The sequence below is a fragment of the Ictidomys tridecemlineatus genome, chromosome 15 (genome assembly GCF_052094955.1).
Source record: "Ictidomys tridecemlineatus isolate mIctTri1 chromosome 15, mIctTri1.hap1, whole genome shotgun sequence".
Taxonomy (NCBI): domain Eukaryota; kingdom Metazoa; phylum Chordata; class Mammalia; order Rodentia; family Sciuridae; genus Ictidomys; species Ictidomys tridecemlineatus.
Window position 1 is genome coordinate 44150964 of NC_135491.1, and position 21716 is coordinate 44172679.

At 49.3% G+C, this 21716-nt stretch overlaps 2 protein-coding genes and 1 long non-coding RNA gene across 12 annotated transcripts in view; 2 read left to right on the top strand and 1 right to left on the bottom strand.

Annotated features, from left to right (window-relative positions):
- Positions 1–15603, bottom strand: part of Zdhhc1 (zDHHC palmitoyltransferase 1) — a 32757-nt gene extending 17154 nt beyond the window's left edge. For 5 of the 9 annotated variants that reach the window (XM_040278957.2, XM_040278959.2, XM_078032502.1 and 2 more), the window contains exon 1: positions 2171–2481. The gene's annotated coding sequence lies outside the window, so the exon portion shown is untranslated. Of the gene's footprint in view, positions 1–2170; positions 2484–11535; positions 11610–15455 lie in introns of those variants that run through there. The other 4 variants (XM_078032499.1, XM_078032504.1, XM_078032503.1 and 1 more) reach the window with 4 other exon arrangements.
- On the top strand, positions 1732–15632 carry LOC144370889 (uncharacterized). Its single transcript, XR_013430953.1, has 4 exons — positions 1732–2078; positions 10102–10216; positions 10419–14782; positions 15422–15632. It is a non-coding gene; the product is annotated as an uncharacterized LOC144370889 (long non-coding RNA).
- A 140-nt stretch (positions 15633–15772) lies between these two features.
- Hsd11b2 (hydroxysteroid 11-beta dehydrogenase 2) lies at positions 15773–21432 on the top strand. Of its 2 annotated transcripts, XM_078032519.1 has the most exons (6): positions 15773–16166; positions 18264–18371; positions 19563–19775; positions 19893–20078; positions 20170–20307; positions 20498–21432. In XM_078032519.1, the coding sequence occupies exons 1-6, from the start codon at positions 15902–15904 to the stop codon at positions 20890–20892; spliced, it is 1305 nt and encodes a 434-aa protein (XP_077888645.1). In that variant the 5' UTR covers positions 15773–15901; the 3' UTR covers positions 20893–21432. The 2 variants fall into 2 exon arrangements, with proteins under 2 accessions (XP_077888645.1, XP_005318375.1); XM_005318318.4 differs by lacking the exon at positions 18264–18371 and having other exon boundaries at positions 15774–16166.
- Positions 21433–21716: the final 284 nt, after the last annotated feature.

Genomic DNA, 21716 nt, shown 5'->3' on the forward strand with positions numbered 1-21716 from the left:
GGGGTTTGAGGGGTGCAAGGCAACCACTCTATCAACTAAGCTATATCCTTAGCCTGCTTTCTTACTCTTAAGAGCAATTCTGAGTTGCTCAGCTGCAGAACTGTGCGGAAAAGCCACAGAACTTCCTAGCACTGTCAGATGTCTGGTTAAAACTGGAATCAGACCCTAGACAACAAACTAAGTGGCTGTGCAGGACCCTGTTCTAGTTGTCAGCCAAAGGCCAGTTCAACCTCATTTGACCTCCATAACCCAGAGGGAAGCAACGCTCTACAGTAAAGTTTTGTCCCCAAGCAGCTTTTCTTTCTCCTAATTTTTTAAGTGAGATATTTTTCTGCAAGTATTTCTAAACAAGTTTTCACTTTTTTCTCAGGATTCACTTTTGAGATAATTTTCACCAAGATCTAATAGCTGCTCATTTAAAAACTGTATTATACAGACGCCCAATTTTAACCCATAAAGGGAAGCTGGAAAGAAAATGTTTCATGATGCTCATTGTTTCACAGTGAAAAAAGTTGTTATACAAAAGACTTTTAGGGTCAAGTACTTTGCTTATTAAACTTCCCCACAGGTGCCAGAAAAATCTCTGGTCTCAAAATTCTGAGATGCATATCACATAATTCCCAGAAAATTGTAATTTCTAGCTGTTCTCAAAGACCTCTCCAGTCATTGCTCTCAGATGTGGCTGGGCCCTCTCTTTCTCTCTCATAAACAATATGCTGAAGTTGGTTGCTATAGCAAGAAAAGCTTGAAATCTCAATCATTTCTGAGTTGACATGGTGTACAAACATTTCTGTGCCCTTCTCCTGCAGCAACCACTACAAACTGTTTGGGATCCAAGTTAAGTGAAGGAAACGGGACAAGAAGGAGGGAGCAACAGGGAACAGAAACAAGGTCATTGAAGAGAGGCAAGGGTTGTTGATTTTAACCAGGAAATCAACTCATATGATTGTAGTAGAAGCCAGGCCTGGGGGAACACCCACTAAGATCAAGTCATTAAGAACAAAGTTGCGACAGGACAAAGTAAGAAAAACAAAAACAAAAGGGGGAAGAAACTGGGTAACTAAGTAAGCCCCACTGTTGTTTTTTATTGCATCTTTCTGATTATCTGTTTACAGACCAGGTCTCCCACAGTGAACCACCAGTTCCACAAAAATAGGGACCACCCCTCATCTATGCCCGAATCTTGCCCTCCTTCAGTAAGGAAGTGAAGCCACTTCTTACCCTCTCTGCTGCCATCATCCTAATCCAAGCCTCCATCATTGCTCTCCTACAGTGTTTCAATGATAATAATAGCCTTCAGGAACATTTAGAGACACTTATTCTGGGCCAGGTTTTAAGTGCTTCAATGGAATTCACTTAATTCAGTCCTTAAAACACTCTGAGGTGGATCCTATCATTTCAAATTGTTCTCATAGATCTCTCTACTCTTTGGTCTCAGACCTGGATGCCTTCACTTTCTCTCCCATGAACAATATGCAAAACAATGTCCCCTTACATGGAGATCCAGAGAGTTCTAGAAGGCACAACTAGATTGGCAGAACTAGGATAGCCATACTGAGCTTTTCAAAATTTGAGCTTTTCAAAATTCTTCAGCGATTTCCTCCAACTGCTAGAATAAAATTGAAACCCCTACCACGGGAGTTCAGGACTCTTCTTGTCCTTTCTGTTCCATATCAGTACTCTGCTGCCTCCAGACCTTTGTATTTGCTTTTCCCTCTTCCAGAAACATCCTTCCCCTGTTCATATTGCTGGCTCCTTTCCAACCTCCAGTTCTTTACTTAAAAGTCACCTTTTAAGATAGACCCTCCCTGGCCACCCCCTCCATTTCATATCCAGAGCACTTAACTCGATCCAAAGTCACTTTAGTCATGTGTCTGGCGCCTGCTCCCCACCCCCTCCTTAATACTCTGCGGGTTCTGGAAACAGGCTGCGTCTGTTCTGAGCCGCCCGTGGCCCCGCTCCTGGCACAGAGCCTGGCACACAGTGAGCGCTCAGTGCTGATCTGCAGACCTGATGAATGCTAGAAGCCCAACGTTCTGCTGGCTCCATGGATCCCAGGCCGCGGGCTCCAGGGCGAGGTGAGCTCAGGGCCCTGCCAGGCAGCAGCAGCCGCGCGACACCGTGGCTCAGGCCAGGCTCCAAAGTGAGAGACGCGGCGGCTGCTCCTCACCTGCGCGTGGCGGCAGCGGTGCCAGATCCGCCTGGCCAAGGTCAGGCCAGTGGTTCGGCCCGGCACCTGGCCGTCCACCCTCCCCAGGGGCGGCCGGGCCTCAAACCGTCGCGGCAGATGCGGTCCCCTGGACCGGGAGGCAATGTGCCCCCGCGCGGGGCCCCATCCCGGATGGAGATTGAGCCGGCAACTCCTCCCGTTCCAGGCCGGGGAGGCTAGCTGTAGCGCCCGGGCAGGACACGGCGGGCTGGACCTCTCTCGTCCGGTGCTAGGCCCGTTCCCCGGGCAACGGAGCGGGCTACGGCGCCCCATAGCGGCCAAACCGCGATGCGTCACTTAGCGCCGGTACCCCGGTTCGGGGCGGGGCTTGCCAGGGACCCCCCTGGCTCCCCAGCCGGTCCATTTCCCGTTTTTCTCCCCCACCCCAAGCTTTCTTCGGAGGAAACCCTTTACCACCACACCACCATCCATCCACAATTTGTCTATCTGATTTGTCCCAAACGCGTCCTCTTTTCAATTTCTCACCTTTGGACCATCACTTTCAGGAAGACCCCAGGCAACCTCTAATTAAAGTACGTGCTAGGCACTGGCCCTTCAGGAGATTACTGGCTGAGGGGCAGACAGATCTAGACAAATAAATTGCACTACTTAAAGTGAAGGCACCTCATAACACAAAGTGTGAAGTATAAGAGTTTAGCATAAATGATGCAAAATATCTCATTTCCTTATTGCCCCCAAACAGATCATAAATCCTTCTGGGAGACCCCATCTTCCAAGTTGATGGGAAATTCAATTTTGGTCTCCACTGGACTCCACTTTCCCAGTGCATTCCAAGGGGCTCTTCTAAACCAAAAATCCTCCAGTCATGAGTCCTCTCTGATACTAAGGACATCACCATGGCTTCATCCTTGAGGATTTTCAAGTCTGGGCTCTGCCAGGGAACAGACACCAGGGTCTGAGACTCGCTTCCCTCTCCTTGCTCAGCTGGGCTGCCTGAAAGCTCCCCCTCTCCTTTTCTCTGGGAACACTCAGAATGGATCCTCCTGTGAACTCAGTCCTTTTCAAAAGACAGGATGAGTCTTTTGCTGCCATCTTCTCCATATCTCTAGGGCCCCAAAATGGTGAGTAGGGTTAGTTGGCTATCTGCTCAGAATGGGCAAATAGAGACAGAAAACATCCGTATCTCTAAAATGTTTAAGTCACAAGCATGCAATGAAAGTGACATAACTCTTCCTGCTCTGTCATGAGCCAGTCAAGGGCCCTCATGCAAATGACTTAACCTCTGTATAATTTAAATTCATGTTTTCAATACTGATAAAACACAAACTTGAGGCTGGGCATGGTGGCTCATGCCTGTAATCCCAGTGGCTAGGAAGGCTGAAGCAGGAGGATCTCAAGTTCAAAGCCAGCCTCAGCAACTTAACAAAGCCCTAAGCAACTTAGCGAGACACTTTTCAAAATAAATATATATCAGTGGTTAAGTGCCCCTGGGTTCAAGACCCAGCACCAGAAAAACAAAAACAAAAACAAAAAAATTTCAAACTCCACATAGAATAAATATCAAGGTTACCCTGGCTTCAGAAACAAGATGTCTTCTTAGTTCTTATCTGGAAATGGAGAAAACTTAGGATCAAATAGAGATAGTGACTCAAAAAATCAAGGTGAGGGGCTGAGGATGTGACTCAAGCGATAGCGCACTCACCTTGTGTGCACGGGGTGCTGGGTTCAATTCTCAGTACCACATAAAAATAAAATAAAAGATGTGTCCACCGGGGGGGAAAAAAAAAGAATACACATAGTGTGGTTTATTTAGAAAAAAAAAAATCAAGGTGAAGGGTGAGTCCATGTATGCCCTTAAAAGGAGAGGATCCCAAGAATCACAGCCCTCTAGTCTGTGGATCCATCTACCTCTAAGGCTCCTCTCCTGGATGTCCCAAGGGTGTCTTAGATGCAACACATCTCTATATGCCCTCTTTGTCCTTGTCACTAACCTGCTTTGCTCCTTGGGCCCCCCAAAGGGCACTGTCACATACCCCACCAGCCCATCTCTACACTCAGGTATCTTCCCACATCTGCTCTCTAGTTCTTGCCCACCTAACCCAGATAGCCCCCTAAACCAGGCTGTCCTCCCTCTGAAACATGTCCTATGTCCAATCTTCCCCTCCAACCTAAACAGACCACCAGCATCTTCCTTGCTGATCTTTACAGCAACCACCTGTCTGGTCTCCCTAACATCAGTCTACCTATTTCCAGTCCATTCTCCTCCCAGATGCCAGGCTGATCTTTCTTTTTCTTTATTTGTTAAAGTGGATATTAGTTTGAATAACAGCCTCCTCCCCAAAATGTCCATGCCCTAATCCCGGGGAACCTGTGGGTATGTTACCTTACAAGTTGAAAGAGATTTTACCAGTGAGATAAAGTTAAAGATCTCAATTGGGAAGATGACCCTGGATTATCTGAGTCGGCTCAAGGTAATCACAAGGGCCCTTGTGGGTAAGAGTAGGAGAAAGATGTGATGATGGAAACAGAGGTCAGCGTAGTAAAGGCACTTTGAAGATGGAAGAAGGAGCTATGAGCCAAGGAATGCAGGTGGTTCTAGATGCTGGGAAAGGCATGGAAATGGGCTTCCCTATATCCCCCAGAAGGAAACAACCTGCTGTCACGTTGGCTTTTTAGCTCAGTGAGACCCATTCCAAAGTTCTGACTTCCAGAAGCATAAGATAATACATTTGAACCAAGCATGGTGTTCCACGCCTGTAACCCCAGCAGCTCAGGAGGCTGAGGCAGGAAGATCATGAGTTCAAAGACAGCCTCAGCAATTTACCGAGGCTCTAAGCAATTCAGTGAAACCCTGTCTCTAAATAAAATACAAAAAGGGGCTGGGAATTTGGCTCAATGGTTAAGCGTCCCTGAGTTCAATCCCTGGTACCAAAAAACAAACAAACAAACAAACAAACAACAACAACAACAAACACATTTGTATTGTTTTAAGGCATTATGTTTGTGGTAATTGGTTACAGCAGCAAGGGGAAACAAATATAGCGGGTTTGTTTGATTTGTAGTACTGGGAATTGAACCCGGGGGCACTCTACTACATCCCTAGTCCCATTCTTATTTATTTGTTTGTTTGTTTGTTTGTTTGTTTTATTAGTGTATTATAGTTATACATAATAGCTGGATTTGTTTTGACAAAATCATACATGTAAGGAATTTGATTTATTCCATTTCCATCTTCTCCCCATTCCTCTCTATCTCCTCCTCTCTCTCCCTATTCTCCTTCCTATACTCTACTGGTCTTTCTTTCACATGTTTACTTAATAGTTTATTTTTGACCAGTGTTTTATGTATATAAAGGCAGAATTTGCTGTGGCATATTTATATATACACATAGCATAATTTTGTTGAATTCATTCCTTTCCTGTCTTTCTTCTCCCCTCCTCCCTCCCTCTCAATCTCCTTCTACTCTCCTGAGCTTCCCTATGATATCTGAACACCCTGCCCTGTCACTATTTTCCTTTATTTTGCTCTAGCATCTGCATATGAGACAAAACTTTCTACCCTTGATTTTCAGAGTTTGGCTTATTTTACTTAGCATGATGTTCTCCACTTCCTTCCATTTACCTGCAAATGCCATAATTTCATTCTTCTTTATGGCTGCATAAAACCCCACTACATTTTCTTTATCTATTCATCTATTGATGGTATCTGGTCCCAGCCCCATTTTTATATTTTATTTTGAGACAGGGTTTTACTAAATTGCTGAGGCTGGCTTTGAATTTGCAATCCCCCTGCCTCAGCCTCCCAAGTAACCGGGATGACAGATGAGCACCACCACTCCTGGCTACAGTGAGTTTCAAATAGAAGTAAGTGAACCTACATATAACAAGTTACAGTTATTTTCATTTGAAACAAACAAACAAAAAAACAAGTGACAGCTTAGAGTCCCTCCATGTCCCTCTGGGTGATGGCAGGCCAGTCTCTCAGAAAAAAGGATCCTTTCCCCCCAAGTCTGCTATCTAAAGGCACTGAGAGCTCCATCATGTTCTCTCTGATTTTATCATCATCACGAGATCTCCAGTCCAGAAGCTGAAATTCCCCAGGGTATCACTGACTAAGGAATACTACAGGCTGCCTTTTCCCAGGTAGGCGGGTATCACAGAACTCTTCCTAATGCAGAAACATCACCCCGTTAGTTAGTTCTTTTTTATACCTCCAGGGCTCCCTTTGCCTTTAGGATCACTGGAAATGCTGGAACATGGCTTCCCAGGCCTTGCTCAGACAGTTTCTGTCCTCCATGGTCATAGCCCACCTCTGTCCTCAGTGATGACCTCAGCTACTGGAACCAGCAGTGTTTGCTTTACCCTCAGGCCTTTTCCCACAGGCTTCCCTTTGCTGGGAGTTTTGTCCCAACTTCTCTCCTCACTACCCTGGGGGGCCAATTTCTATGAAAACACGAGACACATTTTTCTGGTACAGAAGTCAGTCCCTTGGGCTTGTTCCTGCCCAGAGCTGTTGCCTCTGACTAGCAGGACAGGTCTACCCAGAGTAGACAAGCCCCAGCCACTGGAGATAAAGGCCAACTGTGTTTTTATGGCTTGAATGCACGCAAGTGAAAAGATTGAGAGCTGGCTTACAAGACTCCTGGGAACTACCAGAGACTCCTGGGCAGGCAGAGCTGGCTCATCCTACCCTGGGCCTGAGCCAGGAATAGGTTCTCAATCAGAGTTAGTGTACTGGCAGGATTCCTGGGACTTGTCACCTGTGCCAGGGCAGATCATCGATTACCTATTTCAATCCCAGCTCTGACAGACACCAACCTTAGACAAATCTCCCAACCTCTCTAAATCTCAATTTGCTTGTATGTAAAGTGAGGGTACCAATAGCTGCTACACAGCATTGTAATGCAGCCTGAAAATTGACCATACAGATAAAGCACATGAAGGAGGAGTAGTCATTGAATCTGAACCTTCCCTGTCCATTCCCTGATGCTATCCATTTCATCAATGAATGCAATTAAATTTAATTATCAAATTAGCCTCAGTGGGAGGTGGGTAACCAGAGCTCTTGCTCTCTGGGTCTGCTTTGTCTGGGTCACAGTGTCCTTCCTCTTCAATGGGCCCTAGATGAATCACTTGGCTTCTCCATAAGGCCACCAGCATCTGTTGCCCTGGTCAGCACAACAGTCTCCCTGCAACCATTGGGGGCTCTTTGCTCCTATCCCCACTCCCACCAGTCCATTCTTTTCACAGCCTATGGTGGTCTTGAAAATAAAGCAAGGCTAATTATTTTACTTCCTGTTTACAACCCCCTGCTCTCCCTGCTCCCCAGGGACACTATACTACTGAGCTACATCCCCAGATCTTTTTCTTTTTGGAGATAGGATCTCACTAGGTCGAAGAGGTTGGCCTCAAATTTGTGATACTCCTACTGCCTCTGCCTCTCAGCTGGGATTACAAGCATGTGCCCACCATGCCCAGCAAGATACTCCCATATATCATGAAATTAGAATCAAAGCCACCACCACTTTGCCTGCCTCCTCACTCTGGCTGATCTCTGTGACCTCTCTGGTTGCCCTTCCTTTCCTGGAAGAACTGGGTTCCCTTCATCCCAAGCTGGCTGTCATGACTCTGGGAACTGCCAGAGGAGACTCCCTAGGTGAGCTGGCTCATCCTGCCCTGGGCCTGAGCCAGCAGAACCTGCACTTGGTGCTCACACTTCCTGAAACATTGCTTCCTCCAGGAATGCTTTCTCTGACCCCAGAATAGAAGAGGCCCTCACTCCCACAGATCAAGAGATTCTCCTTTCTAGTTCCTTCTGTCAGTGGCTTCTCCACAGTACAATGATCTGATTCAGGGCTGTTCCGCCAGTCAGCAAGAGGTACCATGGGAGAGGGAAAATATTTGTCTTACTCACTACTGCTTTCCTTAAAAAGCACTCAATAAATTCTTTTTGAACACAGTAAGCACTCAATGAATGCATGTTGAAGGACAGAAGGAATGAATAAATGAAAGGACAGTATACCTTATAAGAATTCTTCTGTGAAGTCTTTGGTAAAGTAAATAGCCACTAGTTGAATTACTTTTGTGTAAAATTGAGTTTCTTGGAGCTAAGAGTAGTGACACACACCTATTAATTCCAGCCATTTAGGAGACTAGGCAAGAGAATGTCAAGTTCAAAGCCAGCTTCAGCAACTTTAGTGAGACCCTATCTCAAAAAATAAATATATATATATATATATTTTTTTTTTTTTTAAGGCTGGGGGTATAGCTCAGAGGTAGACAGCCACTGGGTTCTATCCCAATACCAAAAAGAATTACTTTTCTGAACTGGAGATGTAACTCAGTGAGAGTATATGTGAAGCCTTGGGTTCCAACCCTAGCACAGAAAGGAGAAAAAAAAAAAAAAAGACTCTCCTATATTACTATCCCTTCAACATAGTAAAATCTATTCTTTCCATGTCCTTTGTAAAGCTCCCACCTCTACATTCAAGATATCTTCCTTCCATTAATTTTCCCTTGTTAAGTGGTTTTTATGACCACTTTGTGCTTTAAGCAAAAAGTGCTGTTTGGTATTTAAAATATTCCCTCTGCTTCCTTGGTGAGAAGCCTCTGGCAAACTCTCCTGTTGACTATAACCAGTGTGACTTGGAACAGGATGTCACCCTTCCAGAACTCTTCTCAGACCTAGATAAAACCTACTGTATGTCTCCAGTTGGGGACAAGGTGTTTGGAATCAGCAGCACCTTATGCAACAGAGCTGCTGGAGGGCCACTCCTCTAAGGCAAATGAAATAAAAATCATGGTGTGTGGAAAATGTGCCCTCAGAGTCCTAGGAACCAAGAGTTTAAGGCTTTTCTGCCAATAATCCAGTTTTTATTTTATGTTTCTTAGAAAACTGAAGGTTTGTATTTACTACATATGTTACCTAAGATGCAGAAAGGAAAAGAGAGACAGAGAGGTCCAGGATTGCTAAGGATTTCCATTTCTACCAGCCTTGTCCAAGCTGCCCACTCTAAAAATGACCTCTGCTGGGTTCTGCAGGGCTCCCAGAGCGGGAGATTTTCTTTCAACATGAAATCTATCTTTTTGCTTGTTCATTTCTATGGGAAACAGTACATGCATGCAAAGTTGTTGGCTACTCTCATTTACTTTACTTCAGAAATTGTGGAGGGCTGAGACACCTGAATTTTTCTTTGAACACTTTAAAGCACTTTCTGCGCCTGGAGCCTCTCAGACCTGCTCCCAGAGGAATTTTCTTTGAGTGTTCATATCTCAAAACCTTATGTAACCTGACACAATTATCTGAAAGGAAAAAGAAAAAAAAAAAAACAAAAAAACCCCTCAGAATCCAAAAGAACAGTGTCCTGAGCTAGGAATGAAGGCCAGGGTTGGGAAGTGTTCTCCCCTGCCTGGGGACTAGGTCCTACCTCACTATGACAATGCCCAATTCACTTTCCAGAGAAAAATGCTAACCCCCTGGCACAGGGACCAATGGGCACCCATTTGCCTGTTCTTCCTGAATCGCTTAATGGGGGGGCTCCTGGGCATTACAAAGCTCTGGAATTGGCCATTGGTTAAAAATATTCCAATAATCACTTTGAGTGTCTGCCTTTCCAGGATGGAAGTATGACTGGTTATGGGTCCCTTTGGAGAGAGATAACTCCTGAGGCTAAAAATCAACCCATCCAGAGATCTGGAATCTCATGGCAACATTTAGTGCCAAAAATGGGGTGTACATGGGGGTCGGTCCAGGTGCTTTTGTCTCAATCTTAGTCTAAGACTCCTGCCCCCTTAGCCTACCCTAAACTCAAGGGAGGGGGAAAGAGAGTGAGGGCAGAACTAAAATTGGGGCTCTACCTGGAGATGACCTGCATTCTGGAAAGTCCCTGAGCCACAGAGTTCTTCTCTTCTCCCTTTTGTTTTCTCTTTTAGAAATACCAACCCCACTGGCTATTTGCATACCAGTGGTGAAGGACCTCCGGAGCGGAGCACAGGCACTGTTCATAGGTGGTTGCCTTTTCAAGGAATTCGCTGGAGAAAATTGGAGGCAAGGCTGTGAACAAAACCCCATCCATCTGGTTTCAGTTTATTTTTAAAAAACAACACACACAAGCCTCCCCACCAGCAATCAGAAAACAGCTTCAGCTTCCTCTGGGGGGTATTAGCCACCAGGGGTGGGGCTGAATTATGTATATGCAAATAAATGACACCAGGCGTCCAACAGAAACTAATTTTTGTATCTTTTGCAGTTGTTCTGCCAAGAAAAGGCCTGAATCAGGGTTGATGGAAGCTGTAAAGAAGCAAGTTTTGGAATTTTAACAACCAAGTTGCCTTAACTCTGCCTTGAAGAGACATGTTTTTTATCCAGAAGCAAATAAAGGAAGGTTGACAGTCTTTCACCCGGGTGCCATTCACTAAATAATGCCATTCAGGCCAGGGGCAGTGTGGCATGATGGTTAGGAGAATAGGATTTGGATGGCTGGGTGACCTAGGGCATGGAGTTTAACTTCTCTGAGTCTATGTCCTATGTTTGGGAAGGAGCTAATGAAAGTACCTGCTTCAGAGGTATGATGTGTGTAAGGAAAATAAATAAAGTACAAGCAAGCTGACCACAAATTTCTGGCATGCAGCAAACACACAATAAATGTGAAAGAGGATTATTAATCCTCAAAATCTCAACTGGAGGATCCAAGACAGATCACACCCAGAGTCAGCCAAGTACTTCCCCTAAGTGCTCTCAGCTGGGGCCTGCTTTTCCCCTGAGGCTGGTCCAGAAAACACTGCAGAGCACAAACTGTTTCCCACCTCCAAGGACCCTAATCTCCAAACATCTGCCTTTAATCCTGGGGACAGGAAAAGAATTCAGAGGTGCCAGACACAGTTTAAAAACCCAAATGACACTCCTGGCTTCTTGTGTCTTACTGTCTTCTCCTGGGTAATAAAGGGCCTGATTTCAAGGTGCTCAGCCTAGATGGGATACCTCTAAAAAATGGGGGGTTTCAGTTCACACCTAGGGCATTCGGAGGTAAGTTGGCATCCTCCAGGGTTCCCATGCCACATGTATGAAGTGCTGGAATCCACAAGCATTCAGTTCCCTCTGGCCTCAGCCCTGGCATGTATGTGAACACCTTGGGCTGTTTCTAAATGAGACCTTGGTTCCTGTCCCTCGTGTGGATGTAGTAATAAGACTTCTGGCCTCCAGTCTTCATGCTTTCCCCAAATTCTGGCCAAATGGGACAGGGTGTCTTGCTGAAGATGATCCCAAGCTCTCCTTTGCCCTTAGAATGAAGTCTAAGAGGCCATGCATGTGGCAAACAGCTCCACACTAACAGTTCTCAAGAGCACAGACTTTGAGTTCAGGTATACCTGAGTTTGGATGTTCAGGTGGATCCAGTGTCGAGTCCAAGATCTTGAATGATTTTCTAAGTCTCTGGAAGCCTCTGATGGAAATTGTAAAGAAACAAGTTTTGGAATTAATTTTAACAACCAAGTTGCCTTCCTTCCCTTGCATGTAAAATGGTGACAATGAGAGACCTATTATAAAGTACTATTGTGAGGCCTTTGCACTTAACCCAGGACTTGGGATAGAGTAAGAGGTTTGGAAATCAACACACGGAATGAAGGTGGGGAAGATGGTGGGGAGGAGGAGGCTCCCAGGACTCAGAAAGATGATGAGACCAATTTTGGACATGCTGAGAGCAAGGGGCCTATGTGTGTCCGAGGGAGGCATCTAGGGCAGAAAGGAGACCTTGGTTGGAGAGCCGAAAGTGTGGCCAGCATGTAAGCAAGATATGCGCATGGCAGGGCAGGAAGAGCCTGAGATCTCCACAGCCAGAGGCTAACCGTGAGGAAGACAACCTGGTGAAGGAGGCTCAAGGAGAGGCAGAGAGGTAGGAGGAAACCAGCAGCAGTGGCTGTGCAGGGGAGACAGGGCTTGGGGCCATCAAAAGAGGCCAGCAGGGCAAAGGCTTCAAGGAGGCCAAGTTAGAAGACAGAGATGGGTCTATGGGATTTGGTGACTAGAAGGTCATTTAGTGGTGACATCTGGTGAGGTCAGGATGGGGAGCAAAGTGGAGAAAGTGATTGTTGACAACTTTAGAGAAATGTGGTTGAGAAAAGAAGGAGACCATGTGAGAACAGTGCCGGAGGAAAGGACTGTAGGATTGAGATTACCAACAGGAGAGGCCAGAGCCAGAGTTGCTACTGGGTACAGCCAGTTGTTTTTTGTTCTTGTCTTCAGCAAGACACCCTGTCCCCTTTGTCCAGCACAGGGCCCGAATCCATTAGGAAGTCAATAAAAATTTGTTGTCAGGTCTGGGCAATTTAGTGAGATTGTCTCAAAAAATAAAAAGGGTTAGGGATACAGCTCAGTGGTAAAGGACCCTTGGGATTGACCCTCAGTACTGGAAAAACTAACTAACTAAATAAATTTGCTGTCCTTCACAGGGGCATGATGGGATCTAGAGCACGTGCAAGGACTGGCCATTGGCAGGAAGAGGAGCCCCTTTGTCATTATGTCAGATGTGAGCAGAATGCAGGGCTCCTTGGGATTCTGTTGCCTCTGAGCTGGACCACAGAGGAAGGACGAGGTGATAAATGAGTGCCTGGCTCCAAGAACCCAGGATAGAGAATATAGTATGAACGCTCTTGGAGACTGCCACTTGGCACCCCCAACTAGGGACTTCTGTTCCTTCATCCTCAAATCCAGGGCTCCTTTCCTTTATCCCTTCACAGCTGTACCCTTCCAATGGGCCAGCAGATGGTGCCAGTGAGCTGCTGGACTCTGCCAGAGTAGACCAGAGCCAGCCAGTCTGCCCTGGACCCTGAGTCCTCCAAATCCTGGGGCATGCTAAGGGTTAAGCAGTTTCTGACAGGTTGGGAGTTAGGACAAAAGACTAAGGAAGATGTGAGCTGAGGATTTGGGGCAGGGTGGCTCCAGGGGCTTGTTCCTTCTGGTTGCCCTTCATTCCTCTTTCCTCCCAGGCCTCACCTTATCTGTGAGGGTTCCTGCCCTCTGCCCCCCTTCCATTCTCTTCCAGGGAGGCCCCAACCAGCCCAGACTCCTGGTTCTGGCAGAGGCTGGTTGTCTGCCCCTAGGCAGGCACGACCTGGCACCAGCCTCAGACAGGGCTGGGCCAGCCCCTCCCAGTTATGACTGCCTGAAACACCCTCTACTTCTAGAACACCTCCACCTGATGAGGGGAAAGGGTCAGTGGCCAAGGAGGCCACAGAAGGTTGAAGCACAGATCTTGGGAAGAAGGAAGAATGGCCTCCTGGTCTAAGAAGGAAATGAATTAGGAAGGTGTATAATAATGTGGCAGATAATCTAGTTTGCAACTGAGATCTCACAAGGCTATTGGTTCCACCTGAGGTGGCACAGTGTCCTAGAAGCTGAACTGAAAATACCCCCTTTCCTATCTTAGCGATCCTATACTCCATATCCAAAGGCTAAGCCAGTCTCTCCCCACCGTGGTCTTTCTGATGAATCAAAGTCCTTCATGATTCCTTCAAGGGACAGGGTAGGACCCTGCTTCTCAGTTACACCTTCACCTTTCTTATCTGCCTCCATCCCCCAACCCTTCCATTTTTGTTCTGGCAAGCACTGGCACTACCTATGTGGCCTTGACCTTGAAAACTCCCCAAGATACCCCCTTATATCTCCTTCTCTGATTCCCAAGTGGAAGGCCTTAATGGTCTGAGGCTGAAGAAACTATAGTCAGATTCTCAGTGGGATGGCTAGAACTGGGAGGGGTGGGAGGTTCTGACCAATGCACATTCTACAGCTCAGAGCAGGAAGCCAGGCCAAGATGAGTATATACCTCTGAGCCTGGGCTATGCATACAGGGCAATAAAAGTCAGTGGATTTGGATAAAGTATATTTCTCTGAGTTTCCAGAAGCAGGATGACCCAGACTTGAGAAGAGGAAGTTACCAGAAACACACATATCTCTCTCTGTCTCTTAATATCTCTCTCTTTCTCTCTTTCTCTCTCTCTCTCTCTCTCTCACACACACACACACACACACACACACACAGAGAGAGAGAGAGAGAGAGAGAGAGAGAGAGAGGAAGGATCATGGCTTAGGGAACCATACAACCACATGGTACAGAGAAGCCATGGAGCCCCATAGACATAAGTACATACAAACACAGGCACACAAGGTAAATGTACCCAAGGTCAGGCGTACACACCCTCCCCAGGAAATTCCTGCCTCCTAGGGCAGGTCTAGTCTGTCATCCATACTTCCAGAAGGAGGGAAAGGTAGAGGAAGAGGAGTGGCTCTGGCCAGAGATGGGTCCTCCACTCAGAGCTTCTTCCCTTGGCCCCGCCCCCAGCCCCTCCCTGTGATCTCCCTGGCCCACTAGGAGCCAAGTCTGGGTGCAGAGAAGGCTTTGGAGGGGGCATTTTCATAGAACCCTGGCACAGTGCCTGGGCGCAGGAGAGACAATGAGCAACAGGGTTAGGAGCTGTGATAAGGAGTCTATAATCTTCTCCCAGGACCTAAAGAGAACAGCAGGAGGCACTGGGCAAGGCCTGGAGGCTCACAGGGTGACAAGGACCCCCTCTGCAGTGGCTTGCACTTTCTCTCCTCAGCAAAAGGCCTGGCACCCAGGTACTGGCACCAACTCCCAGTCCCTGGCAGAGCTTTGGCATGAAGCTAGGCACAGGGTGCCAGACACAGGGGTGGGCAGGGGGGCACCAGGCCACACACAAACGAGGACCTTCATACACACAGGCATGGATATGCACCCACATACCACTTATTTTATCCCCTGGGGATTCAAGGGAGAAGGGCAGGGACCACCCTGTCCGAGAGGCTGCACTCACTGACTCTGGGGGTGTTCCCATTGACTTGGCTCTTGCAGGGGGAGGGAGGAGAGGAGCACAGGTAAGACCTGGAAGCTTCCTCTGGTCCTCCACCCACCCACACCCCCCAAACACATGTACTTGAGTGGCATGAGGTGGCTTTTGTGCATCCCCAGAGTTGGTCCTGGAGGGAAGAAGGAAGGAGGGAAGGTCACCTCTCTTCCCTCAGCCCCGGCCCCAGGAGGATTTTGTGACCGCAAGCTACTCATGTGTGAGTGTGCGTTAGGGCATGCATGCCTGGGACCTTCGGCCGCACACGGTGTGCTGATGCGGGTGTGGCAGGCGGTGGCCAGGCGAGGGCGGACTGGTTCGCTGCTGAATTCCGCCAGACTACGGCGGTACAATCAATGTGGAGAGCCTGAATGGAAGTTGTGTTTGTCCTCAGGTGTCCCGAGCAAGTGTGAGCAGGATGTGCTCACCTGGGCGCGGCGGCTCATGGCCCTGGGTGCGTTCGTGGGGTCTCAGGGGTGAGAGGATGCAGAGCACTGGAGCTGGGCCCATGAGCCCTTTACTCAGCTCAGCCCGCGGCAAAAGTCTCCTCCTCGCGCAGCAACTTAGGACTTTGTTCTGGCTTCTTCGAAAGCGGATCTGGCGGAGAGGGAGGGAAGGGTGGGCGGGGGGGGGATGGGGGAACACCTGCCCAGCGGGGGGTGCAGGGCGTGAAGTGAAGAAAAGCCCCGCCTCCGCCCCGCCTCCGCCCCGCCCTCGTCCCGCCCCCGGGGTTCTTTATAAGCTAGGTCCGAGGGCCAGCAGAGAAAGTATCCCTCCCGCCCCAATCTGGTGTACCTCTGCACCCTGCGTCCCGGCCCCAAGTCCCTCTCCTCTCTCCCAAGTCCAGCCCTCGCCCCGCCCCGGCCCAGCCGCCATGGAGCGCTGGCCTTGGCCGTCGGGCGGCGCCTGGCTGCTCGTGGCGGCCCGCGCGCTGCTGCAGCTACTGCGCGCAGACCTGCGTCTGGGCCGCCCGCTGCTGGCGGCGCTGGCGCTGCTGGCCGCGCTCGACTGGCTGTGCCAGCGCCTGCTGCCCCCGCCGGCTGCACTCGCCGTGTTGGCTGCCGCCGGCTGGATCGCGTTGTCCCGCCTGGCGCGCCCGCTGCGCCTGCCGGTGGCCACTCGCGCGGTGCTCATCACCGGTGAGTGCGCGGAGTGCGGGGAATCCAGGCTAGAGGGCGGGACCGCACACCTAGAGGGTTCCCCATGGGCATGGCCAAGGCGGGCTCCCCAGCCCAGGAGAGAGAGTTCCCTTGGGTATTAGGGATCAAGCCAAGTAGGAAGCGCTGAGCACCTCCCCAAATCTGGGAAACTACCTGCCGCTCCAGGGAGTGTTGGAAAGAAAGTGAGCTAGGGAGTAGGCAGGTGCTCAAAGGAAACCGTGACTGAGAAAAGGGGAACCTTCTGGAGTTTGGGGAGTTTATGCTGTGTGCCCCTGTGAAAGAACAGTCGTGTAGCAGGGAATAGAGCTCTGAGGGACTTCAGAAGACACAAGTTGGAGGAGAGTCAGTCATCCATTGAACTCTGCCTGGTATCTCCGTGTGGGACGTCGTCGTGTGGGATGTTGTCGCATGTTCTGTTCCCTGGGGGCAGAGGAAGGAGCTTAGAAGGGAACTGCACTGACTGGAATCCTTGAAGTTCAGAAAATCTTGAGGTCACCATGAGGAAAAACTGGGCATTCAGCTGCCTCTTAGGTCTAACCACCTACCGGCAACCTTCTGAGATAGCAAGAGTCTGCACCCCGCATCTCCCCTCCATCCTGCCTGGTCCTCAATGCCCAAAGAGGTCCTGGAGAACAAGGCTCCGGTGCCTCTGGCAGCCTGACTGAATTTTCTTGGTCTGGAGTGGGGAATAAATCCATCACTTGAGCAAGGGAAGGAAAAGGAGGTGCTCAACCACAAGTGGAGATGGGGAGAAAGGCCCGGGGGCACTGGCCCATTGTATGGGGACAGGAACAACCTACTTTCTCCCTCAACCAACAAGGCTGTGGACAGGTACTCTGGGCTCTTGCATTGGGCCTGTCCTGAGGACACCTAGCAAACTGGCTTCTCAGAGACCGATTAGGAGTCCTGCATGATAAATGGGACTGGGAGAACTCTGGAGGAAATCCTTGAGCTGGGTCTCAGAGGATGCAGGGAGAATGATGAAATATGAAAGGTGTCTTGGGTCAGAGAAAAGGTGTGGGACAAAGGTTTAAGGCAAGAATAAGTATGACCTGGGTAGGGGACAGTCAATAACCGGTCTGGCTACAGGGATGTTATGGGACGTAAGATTTCCTTGGAAGAGGCCTTGGATAGCAGGTAAGAAGCTAGACTATGCTGAGGTGGGGAGCGATAGAAACTGGTTAGAGGGCTTTGGGCTTTAGCAGAGGTATAAATGGAGTAGAGCTCAGGCCAAATGGTAGAGACCCAATTCTGGGTGTAGTGTGAAGATTCAGGAGACCCAAGTTTCAGGGGTTTGAGGAAAGAAAGCCATCAGATCCTCCTAGCATGAAGCAGGAACTAAGTTATAGGCTCTGCCCTCAGGGACAGGGCAGATCTCCTCCTGCCTTCTAGTTTGTGAGCTGCCTCAACAGGCCCCAGGCCATCTGCAGGTATTAGAGGCCCTACTGGGCAGTCTTTCCTGAGATTGACCTCAGGTTTTTATGATGCTGCTGTGGATTCTCCTAGCCTTAAGGCGGAGAGAGGTGAGAGAAGGACTGCCCCCTGAGACCTGGATTCCCTCCATCCCTGGTTGCAAAGCTTCCATCTCCTGTAGCACTGATTTCCTGCCTTCCCAATGCCTTCACATCTGGCATTTCCTCAGTCAAGATCAGGCTACAAGACACTTAAGTGACCATGTCCTGCCCTACCTAAGAGCACTGTGTCTTATGCCTGCCAGTGCTGCCACCCACCCCTCGCTGCTTGCCAAAAACTACTTCATTAGTTCTGCTATGCGTTTGGGTTTGGGCTGGGTACCTATATGCAAACTCATGTGCTAATGGGTGACAGGGGTAAGCCTGTGTGTGAACATCCAGGCAGATTGGAGGTACTAAGAGTTACCCAGTGTAATGTTTGCTGGTAAGAAGGTGTGTAAAATGTAGGTGACTATGTTGGGACTCCATCGCTGAGGTTCTGGGAGGCTTTAGTTTTCCTGTGGAGGGCCTATCTGCTTTGGGAGGGAGCTGAGGAAAATGTATGCAGGCACGATCCCCCCCAAAAAACTCTTTTCCCCTCCCCCTTTCCTCTCTCCTCCCTCAGCTAGACTTGCCTTTGAAGGACTCCCCAGCCTGAGTTGGTGGGCACCCAACTGCACAAAGCCCAACTTGCAGCCCCCAGCCCAGCTTTATTCTCTGCCTCAGCAGAGGGGTAAGGGATGAAATGAGGGGTACTGAGTGTTCAGAGCAAGCAGAACTGCTTTGCAGCTTTTCTGCTCAGCAGGACAAGGGGGGATGTCCAGAGGGCCTTCTCCTTCCTTGGCCCTCCCCCTCCCCTAACTGCTACCCACAGAGCCAGAATCAGAATCAAGAAGCAGGGGGTTATCGGGTACCCACAGACCCCCTCACTGGCCCTACCTGGTGGCTCTTCTCTTTGTATACCAACCAGAATAAATTAAGCCTCCAACAGTGGTAACTGATGTCCAGTCATATTCTGTGGGATTAGGAAGGGATTCAAATGCAAGTCTGTTCTCAATCTACCTTGGTTCCCTTTCTGGGGGCAAATAGTCTGGGGTTCAGAAAATATAAACTCAGAAAATATTTTCTGGGGTTCAGAAAATCATGACCCAACTGTTGTCATGATTGGAATTGCAAGGGTTGCGGGAGGGTGCCGAGGATGAGGTGAGGATATGTTTCCAGCTTACCTAGAGCCTCAAGCAATAGTTGAAACTGGGATTGGAGAGAGTCTCAGGTTGGACAGAGCCTGATGGATGATACCAGAGAGCTTGGGCTTCATCTTGAGGACTCTGGGGAGCCTTATGAAAGTTTTCAGCCACAGAGTGATTATCATTTTTGGAAAAATCCCTCTGGCTACTTAAGGAAAGGATGAATTCAGTGAGCTAGAAGGGACTAAATGACTGAGGATGCTGCTTCAATTTCCAGTTAAAGGAAGGAAGGGCAAGGTTCTCAGAGTAGGGAGTCAGGTAGGAAGGGAAGCTGTACAGTAACTGCATGCGAGCTATGACTTAACATCAAGCAAGCAGGAGGACATCAGGGATGGTGCAGGGTCTCAGGCAACCTGGGATAGAATCCTGACCTTATTCTGTGCTGGCTATGTAATTTCAGGAAGCAAATTAGCATTACTAAGACTCAGTTTCTTCTGTAAAGTCGGGGACAAAAGCCACATTTGGTGGGGTAGCTATCAGGAGATAGGAAAATGATAGCTGTCACAGAAGGACAAAGCCTACCAGAAGTGGATATAGGGAAGGAGAGCAGGCTGTTAGCTAATATTGAGTTGAGTGTCTAAGAGCCTGGGTCCCACCCAGACCCCAGTGATCTTCGGGTTGTCTTGGGGCTGGACTGGGTCACCAAGAGAGTTCACTAGCTGCCCTGCCCTGGCCAGGCTGCGACTCTGGTTTTGGCAAGGAGACGGCCAAGAAACTGGACGCCATGGGCTTCACGGTGCTGGCCACCGTGTTGGAGTTGAATAGCCCCGGCGCCCTAGAGCTGCGTGCCTGCTGTTCCCCTCGCCTAAGGCTGCTGCAGATGGACCTGACTAAGCCAGCAGACATTAGACGTGCGCTGGAGTTCACCAGGGCTCACACCACCAGCACTGGTCAGTTGGCATTGCTCCACAGGGTAGGGCATGCCTGGGCGGGTGTGAAAGGGACAGGGATTTAAAATTTGCTACTGGACTGACCTGAGGCTTCTCTCCCTGCCTTCATGACTGCAGGCCTGTGGGGCCTGGTCAACAATGCAGGCTTCAACGACATAGTAGCCGACGTGGAGCTATCTCCAGTGAGCACATTCCGCACCTGCATGGAGGTGAATTTCTTTGGTGCATTGGAGCTGACCAAGGGCCTCCTGCCACTCCTACGCCACTCAAAGGGTCGCATTGTAACAGTGGGTAGCCCAGCAGGTGAGAGCCCTCCCCCTCTGGAGGGCAGATAGGGATTTGGGGAAACCCTGGCAAAGGCTGAGCTGCCTCACTGTGCCCCTTTTATCCCTAGGAGACATGCCATATCCATGCTTGGCAGCCTATGGGACCTCCAAGGCAGCCATGGCACTGCTCATGGACTCATTCAGCTGTGAACTGCTTCCCTGGGGGATCAAAGTCAGTGTCATCCAGCCTGGCTGCTTCAAGACAGGTGAGGATCGGGGCTATGGATGGGGCACGCATGGGGTCTGGTACAGGGAAACAGGTGGACATTGTCTTATAGGAGCAGGGACAGCTCTGAGGAATGGACTTGGCTTTGGCTGGAGGAAACATGGTTAAATAGACTGTTAGCCTTTGGTTTCCTAGCCAACCTCCCTCTGACCTTGCTACCTGCTCCCCAGAGTCAGTGAGAAATGTGAGCCAATGGGAACAGCGCAAGCAATTACTACTGGCCAACCTGCCCCAAGAGCTGCTGCAAGCCTACGGTGAAGACTACGTCGAACACTCGCATGGGCAGTTTCTGCATTCGTTGAGCCTGGCCCTACCTGACCTCAGCCCAGTTGTCGATGCCATCACTGACGCGCTGCTGGCAGCTCGGCCACGCCGCCGCTATTACCCAGGCCGCGGCTTGGGGCTCATGTACTTCATCCACTACTACCTGCCAGAGGGCCTGAGGCGCCGCTTCCTGCAGAACTTCTTCATTAATCCCTGTCTTCCCCGAGCACTGCGGCCTGGCCAGGACACACCCCAGGCCCTAAAACCCAACCCAAACCCTTCCCCAGTGGCAGCTCGGTGAGCTCTGTGTATATAAGGCCTAGCTGCTCCAGCATAGGAGGCTCTGTGAGCCCTTGGCTTTTCCCTGGCTATTATGACCCCCCGAAACCTATCCTAGAGCCTAGCCTAAACCACCCCAGCCCTACCCACTACAGATGTCCAGTCCAGGCCCAGAAGGCTGAGGTTTTCCAGTGAGCTTCTGGGCCTCTCTACTGCTTTATGAGCCTACAAAGACACCTCTTGGGCACAGTGTTCCACTCTTCAGCTTGGAGAACCAAGTTGAATGGGGAGTTTAGTGCACAATTTAGCTGTAGCCTTTGACAGGACCCTGCAAATAGTACCTCTGCAAACTAAGGAGTGACTGGGTGATTAGGGACTCCTCCAGGATTGTTTCTCAGCACCCGTGCCTCAGTGCTGCAAATCCATGGTTAAATTCCAAGTGTCTCTTGACCAACTCAAGAATTGGAAGCCCAGCCTCCCTCCCCAAGCCATAAGGAACTGCATACCCAACTTGCCCAATTGCTACTTTTTAAATAAAGACAAAATTTTATTTCTCCTAGAATGGGGGAGATGTACTGTTTGGAGGAGGTGACTGGTTGCCTGGATAATAGGGTGTGGCTATCTAGCAGACTAGGAACAGCCTGGGGAGCTCTTGGGGCTCAGCATGGGGGCCAGGGCTCTGGGCACAGGCCTGACTGGGCTCCCCTGGCACATTCTGTGGTTCACACCCTACCTCCTCTGTTGACCTCAGGCAAATAATTTATCCCTAGGTCTGGATTTCCTCATAGTGAACTGAGGAGAATAATCATGATGGCAGGGAGTTATAGGGCTCAGTAAAGCAATTAG

Excerpts from the sequence above, each read along its gene's own strand:
- Hsd11b2 (XM_078032519.1), top strand. The coding sequence starts at position 15,902 with ATGGAGCGCTGGCCTTGGCCGTCGGGCGGCGCCTGGCTGCTCGTGGCG. Across the intron at positions 18,372-19,562 it reads TTCTCTGCCTCAGCAGAGGG|GCTGCGACTCTGGTTTTGGC; the intron begins GTAAGGGATGAA and ends TGCCCTGGCCAG. Across the intron at positions 20,079-20,169 it reads AACAGTGGGTAGCCCAGCAG|GAGACATGCCATATCCATGC; the intron begins GTGAGAGCCCTC and ends TTTTATCCCTAG.